This window comes from Chiloscyllium plagiosum, chromosome 7 (assembly GCF_004010195.1).
Source record: "Chiloscyllium plagiosum isolate BGI_BamShark_2017 chromosome 7, ASM401019v2, whole genome shotgun sequence".
In the NCBI taxonomy this organism is placed as follows: domain Eukaryota; kingdom Metazoa; phylum Chordata; class Chondrichthyes; order Orectolobiformes; family Hemiscylliidae; genus Chiloscyllium; species Chiloscyllium plagiosum.
In genome coordinates, this window is record NC_057716.1 from 17,852,470 (window position 1) to 17,858,778 (window position 6,309).

The following is a 6,309-nucleotide window of genomic DNA, read 5'->3' on the forward strand; positions in this document are numbered from 1 at the left end:
TTCAGAAACATGACTAAGAAACCTTTGTTTTTTTTTCTGTTTGTAAGTTACTAGCATATTTTCTTTTCCTTTCCTGCAGGCCAGATGATGAGCCCATGGAGGAAGAGCCACCGATGTAGTTACCAGCTGGAGTCCTGTCTTTTGCACACATTATCTTTATTTCTCTAACTCTGCCAAGATTTCATTCTGTATCTCCTGTGTCCTGCTGTGGTGTTCTTCCAGAATCCAAGGACAACTGGGCAAAATGCTGGCAATAAAAAAAGTAAAAGATTTTTTTACCTCTCTGTCCATTCCTGAAATAGGCTTTGGGACAGCCAGCATTTACTTTGGCAGAGTCACCAAGGAGCTGTAATCTCAAAGCTCTGCTCTGAGTTTACCTACTTAAAAGTTCTCCTGTCTCAGGCAGTCAACCACTGTTTCTAATGTTCTTGTCCTTTAGCAAAGGATTTAATGCCACCTACAAGTCCGGATGCGTTGATTGTAATCTCAACAAAATCATGTGACATACAGTAATTATTCAGAGAACATTTACAGTGTGGGAAGAAAGACTATACCAGAATGGAAGAGAACCGAGAGGGTGTTTTCTAAGAATCCCTATGAAGACATGAGCGTTTGTGCCTTTTTATCAACAGATGGTTGCTGATTTTGAATTGAGGAACAATGCCTTAAAAGTGTGGAAATGATTCCTCCATTGTTATGTGGAAAAATGGTGGTGAAGAAGCCTTGTGTTTCCTGGCATGCGTGCAAAAAAAACAAATCCAAGATTCAGTCTTTGCCTGGATTTTCATACCCTATTGGAGTACCATTTTTGCTGTTTTTCCAAACAAATCCTAACCTATTTTAAGGTAGTTGCCAGCCCAGAGTGGCAGATATACTGTTGGAAATTGTCAGGTTATCATTAAAACCTGCTTTAATTCTTATGCTGGGTTATATAACAGAGTAGTATAGGGAATCAACCAATAACAAAGCATGTGTTAGGTTGAATTGCAACAGATAAACGTTTAAAGATTGGAATGTTGCTCAAAAGCATGATGCAGGATTTTTTTCCAAACTTCCACTTCGGTGGTCCTCATTTCTAATAGAAACTGAAAACATAAACCAATAATAATCTGATATCCATTAGACAACAAGAGGCTTTTTGATGATAAGACCAGGTAATTTGTTAATAGTACAGGAGATAATCATGTACAAATGTTTTCTTAGATCAAGTTTTATTAGATGGGCACTTACAGGAAAAAGATGGATTGTGGATACGTAGAGGAGTACCTCACGATGAATGTTTGTGGTCGGCCAACATGTTTAAGTCACTTGGCAACTACCTTAATCATTGTTTTTTTTTATTTGTGTTTATTTTTACTCCTGGTAAACCATTTAACAAAATAATATCTACTTTTATATAAAGAAATCCTTACAAGTTTTTAAACCATGTTTCATAAGACCTAATAACTTGTTTTTTTAAATTACTTTTTTGGTAAGAATTCCAGTTACCTTTCCCACTTCTGAAATTCTTCTGTTCTCTTCATGACTTGTGATTAGACCTTGGTTCCAGTCTAATTTTAATTTTCCTTGTTTTTCCTACATGGAATGTAGCTTTCTGACGGCTTAAAGAGTGTACTGGAGATTTTCAGGAGAAAGTAATTTGAGTGAGGGATCTTGTTCAAACTTTGTGTAATGATTCCAGTTGGTGTATATTACTATATGATCTGTTCTAAGTAGATTTATAAATGAAGTCTTGTAAGAATAGTATTGCAAGGTGATATCATACCCATTTAAATATGAGTAATACTACAGTGATACTATATTTGATATTTGTAACTGGTTGCACTGCAGAAGGCTACCGTTTGCTAAGGGGGAAGTTAGCATTAAGGTTTTCAGTTGCTCCACTCTGAAACCAAGGAAGGATGGTTGTTATTTGGATTTTCTCCAAAGACTGACTGTTTTTACAGTATGTTCTGTGAGCTGTATTTATCAGCTATTGACAGGGGTGGAAAGTGCTTGGTCCTGGGCCCATGTTTGATTCCATTCTGCAGGTGATTGGGTTGGCCCCAGAATGTGACTAATGCTGATTGAAGCCTTGGCTGTGAAACAGCATTATCTCTACAGTGTGGAAGATGCACTGTCCTGCCATCTGTTAATGTACACAAGCACGCTCACTCTGGAATTTATGGGACAACTGACATTGGAGGTCATTAACTAGTAACTTTTTTCTCTGAGTAAATGGTTTTCATTCCTCCTTTTGTAATGGTTGCTTGAAGCTTAATGAATTTAGCGCTGTGAGGAGTATGTGGAGCATGTGTGTGTGTGTGAGATGTTTGGCAACACTGAATAAGGGCACTACTGTATTTTTGTTTTAAAACAGATTTACACAACATAAAATATAACCAGCTGTAATCTTTAAGACAGTGTTCCACACTTTCTATAGGATTATGTATGTTTGATTGCAAAGCAATTAACACATCAATTCTGTGACTTTTAAGAAACTGTTTGCATCTACTCTTGATGTTAAACATTCCTTTAAATAAGTGGAAGTTATGTATTCATTCCTTCTTTTGATAAGGTGAATTTAAACATTGTTTTAAGAGGGCCCATTGTTTGTTTTCTTTTAAGGGGCATTGAACTGTTTTTTTCATATGGAAGATAGTGAGCTTGCATGTGCCACAAGCAGAGATACCATTTGTTCTGTACAGGTATGCACGCAATTTGCGAAGTTATTTCCAGGGCAGCTTACCGAGTTTCGCTTTCTTTCTTCATGGCATCTGAAGATGAGGTTTTGACTTTTTTTCTGATGAATATATTAGTAGACCTCAGAAAGAGATGCCTCTGTCTTATTGAAATATCTTCAAGTATCAGTCTCTTTAATACTGTTATAACATGATACTTAAATTTGACAAAAAATAATCTAGCACTTGTGTCATTACCAGTAGAATATTGCATAACCTGCATATAAAATTTGAAGAACACACAGCAAAAAAATGGTGAAACTGTTAACTGCCTGTGTCTTCTTGGGGCCAACCCTTTTGAGACTAGCATTTTTTTTCTGGACTAAGTATTTAAGATCATAAACAGTTAACCTTTCAGCGCAGCTGTTCTTTATCTCTGCCACCATAAATTGTGTAGCGGTAATCCACTTAGCAGTTGTGTATTGTGATCGATGTGGATGAATATTTACTAAGAGAGGTTTTTTGGGGGCGGTATTGTAGTTACGAAGCAGGAGCGATGGCTACCTGTCAGCCTCACTTTCCTCCGTGTTTTGATATTGACTGCAAAGTATCACGTTACGGTGTATTACATTTTGTGCTCCATAGTGGAGGCGCCTTTTGTTTTCTTTTCCAGTTTGAGGGGATGAAAAATGAGTGAGATGGATTTTAAAGTTTGATCACCCAAAAACTTTTATTTCAGGTATGTAGTAATGGAAGTTGTAATTATATTTTAACCTTCTTTGTACCTATCCACATTCAAAATGACACCACCATTGTTATCAGTACCAGTGGACTGATTTTCTGTATTTTAGCCACAATCAATTATTGTATGGACCTACTTTATTGGTGATAGCCTTATTGTGGTAGCTTTTGATGGTCTTCATTTGCCTGTTGAAATGGGTCAGACTCTCAGACTGACCAACGGTGTATCTCCTTGACAGTACAGACTTCATTTTTGACTTTATTAGGAGTCCAGTATTTTGTACCACATTATGACAACTTGCTATTGTGGTGTAAATAAAACTAATTACAACATTACATTTAAAGGTGTGTCTTCATTCCTTGGTGAATTTTTGAAGCTCTGCTGCTAATTCCCAATTGAACTGAAAAGTGAAGGGGTAGTAAAATCAAGAGAAAATGTCTTCAATTAAGAAACATTATTAACTGGCTGCTACATTCAGAATACAGTTCAAATATCAATTTGAAAATTGGAAATGTAATTAATGAAGCCTTACCATTGCAAGCTCTTAGAACATAGAACAATACAGCGCACAACAGGCCTTTTGGCCCTCGATGTTGCGCCGACCTGTGAACTATTCTCAGCTCATTCCCCCTACACCATCTCAAAATCATCCATGTCCTTATCTAAGGATTGTTTAAATCTCCCTAATGTGGCTGAGTTGACTACATTAGCAGATAGTGCATTCCACGCCCTTACCACTCTCTGCGTAAAGAACCTGCTTCTGACATCTGTCTTAAACCTATCGTCCCTCAATTTGTAGTTATGCCCCCTCGTACACGCTGACGTCATCATCCTAGGAAAAACACTTTCACTGTCTACGCTATCTAATCCTCTGATCATCTTGTATGTCTCTATCTAATCCCCTCTTAGCCTTCTTCTTGCCAATGAGAACAGACTCAAGTCTCTCAGCCTTTCCTCATAAGACCTTCCCTCCAGACCTGGCAACATTCTGGTAAATCTCCTCAGCACCTTTTCCAATGCTTCCACAACCTTCCCGAAATATGGGGACCAGAACTGTACACCATGTTCCAAGTGTGGCCGCACCAGCGTTTTGTATAGTTGCAGCATGATATTGCAGGTCCGGAACTCAATCCCTCTACGAATGAAACCTAACATACCTAACATAATGTTTCTTAATTGAAGACACTTTCTTTTAACAGCACTATCCACCTGGATGGCAACTTTCAGGGATCTATGTACATGGACTTCAAGATCCCTCTGCACATCACACTACCAAAAATCTTTCTGTTGACCCAGTACTCTGCCTTCCTGTTATTCTTCCCAAAGTGCATCACCTCACATTTAGCTGCATTGAACTCCATTTGTCACCTCTCAGGCCAATTCTGCAGTTTATCCAAGTCCCCCTGCAACCTGTAACATTCTTCCACACTGTCCACTACTCCAACGACTTTAGTGTTGTCTGCAAATTTACTAATCCATCTACCTATGCTTGCATCTGTCATTTATAAAGATGATAAACAGTAGTGATCCCAAAACAGATCCTTGTGGCACATCACTAGTAACCGGTAAACAACAGTTCGTTATTGCAACTTGACTCTTCGCAAACTAATTCTTGTCATGAATTTATCATGTTGAAATTTGACTTCATCGCTTAACTGCAGTTGAACTCCATCAGGTTTCTAGTAGTTGCAATTTATTACTAAGGGATGTGATTAGCTTCCATGTGCATAGTCATGATTCTCTCATTTTCTTCATTGACATGTTGCATGTTGTTAAAATCATTCAAATGCATGCGGTTAGGTTTCACATACACATTTAATTCCCAGATCTAGTGTTCACATGTCTCTTGGTTTACTCACTGTGACTCCATGTTTGTCAGACTGCTTGTCCAACAATCAGTTCCAAATGACTTGCAATTTTCCCCAATTAACTTTGATTTTACCAATGTTTAATCATTTTCAGCACCCACTACAAACTCCATACCAACATGAGTGCTTCCATTTCCTACTACATCAGGTTGAAGCAGTTGAAAACATTCAAGAAATACTCTGTTACAAAACATCAACACTCGAGTCAAGTTGCAATAATGAACTGTTGTCTTTATTACGCAAGGTGGGGGAAGCCTCAACTGGACAGTCCAGGCTTAGAAGCTCCAACTTAAATGTAGTACACAGTACAATGGCCTCCGGTAGGCTGATGATTGTGTTCTTGTACAGTAATTGCAATGCAGAGATTTGGTGTTATCCTTCCAGAGACAGTATTGGTATGCTGCATAAAAGGTTTATGGGAGTAAATTAATCTGATTTGGGTCTATCAGACTTTGACATTAGCCTTCCCCATTTCTGCATCATTGTATATGCTTCGGCACCCTATCTGCTGGTCTTGACTGGCACTCTGCCATAAATACAAACTGTACCTTTACTGATCATTTGTAACCTCATTAAAATCTTTAATACTGAGCTGGACATGTAACTTATACCCCTTCTATCAGAAAGATTGTTTATTTCCATTTTATAAGATTACTGCTATCTGACTTGCTTGAGGGCCACGTTTCACACTGACCTCAAGTTCACCTGCACCATCTCAGACAACTACCTCTTCTTCCTGGGCCTCTCCAGCAACCAACTCAACATGGACATCAACTTCAAACCCACAAACTCCCACAGCTACCTGGACTAAACCTCCTCCCACCCTGCCTTTAAAAAATGCTATCCCTTACTCCTAATTCCTCCACTGTATTTGTTCCCAGGATCAGCAATTTCACTCCTGGACATCCCAGATGGCCTCCCATTTCAAGGACCACAATCTCCCTCCCATGTGGTCAACAATGCCCTCCAGCACATAGCCTCCACTTCCCGCACCTCCACCCTTTGAACCCCACCCCTCCAACCGCAACAAGGATAGAAC

General features: G+C 38.8%; 1 protein-coding gene across 12 annotated transcripts in view; it reads left to right on the forward strand.

Annotated features, from left to right (window-relative positions):
- hdac4 (histone deacetylase 4) overlaps positions 1-3,737 on the forward strand; it is a 492,096-nt gene extending 488,359 nt beyond the window's left edge. For all 12 annotated transcript variants that reach the window (XM_043693112.1, XM_043693104.1, XM_043693105.1 and 9 more), the window contains one exon: positions 80-3,737. In XM_043693112.1, the coding sequence (XP_043549047.1) occupies positions 80-119 (40 nt within the window). In that variant the 3' untranslated portion in view covers positions 120-3,737. The remainder of the gene's footprint in view (positions 1-79) is intronic.
- Positions 3,738-6,309: the final 2,572 nt, after the last annotated feature.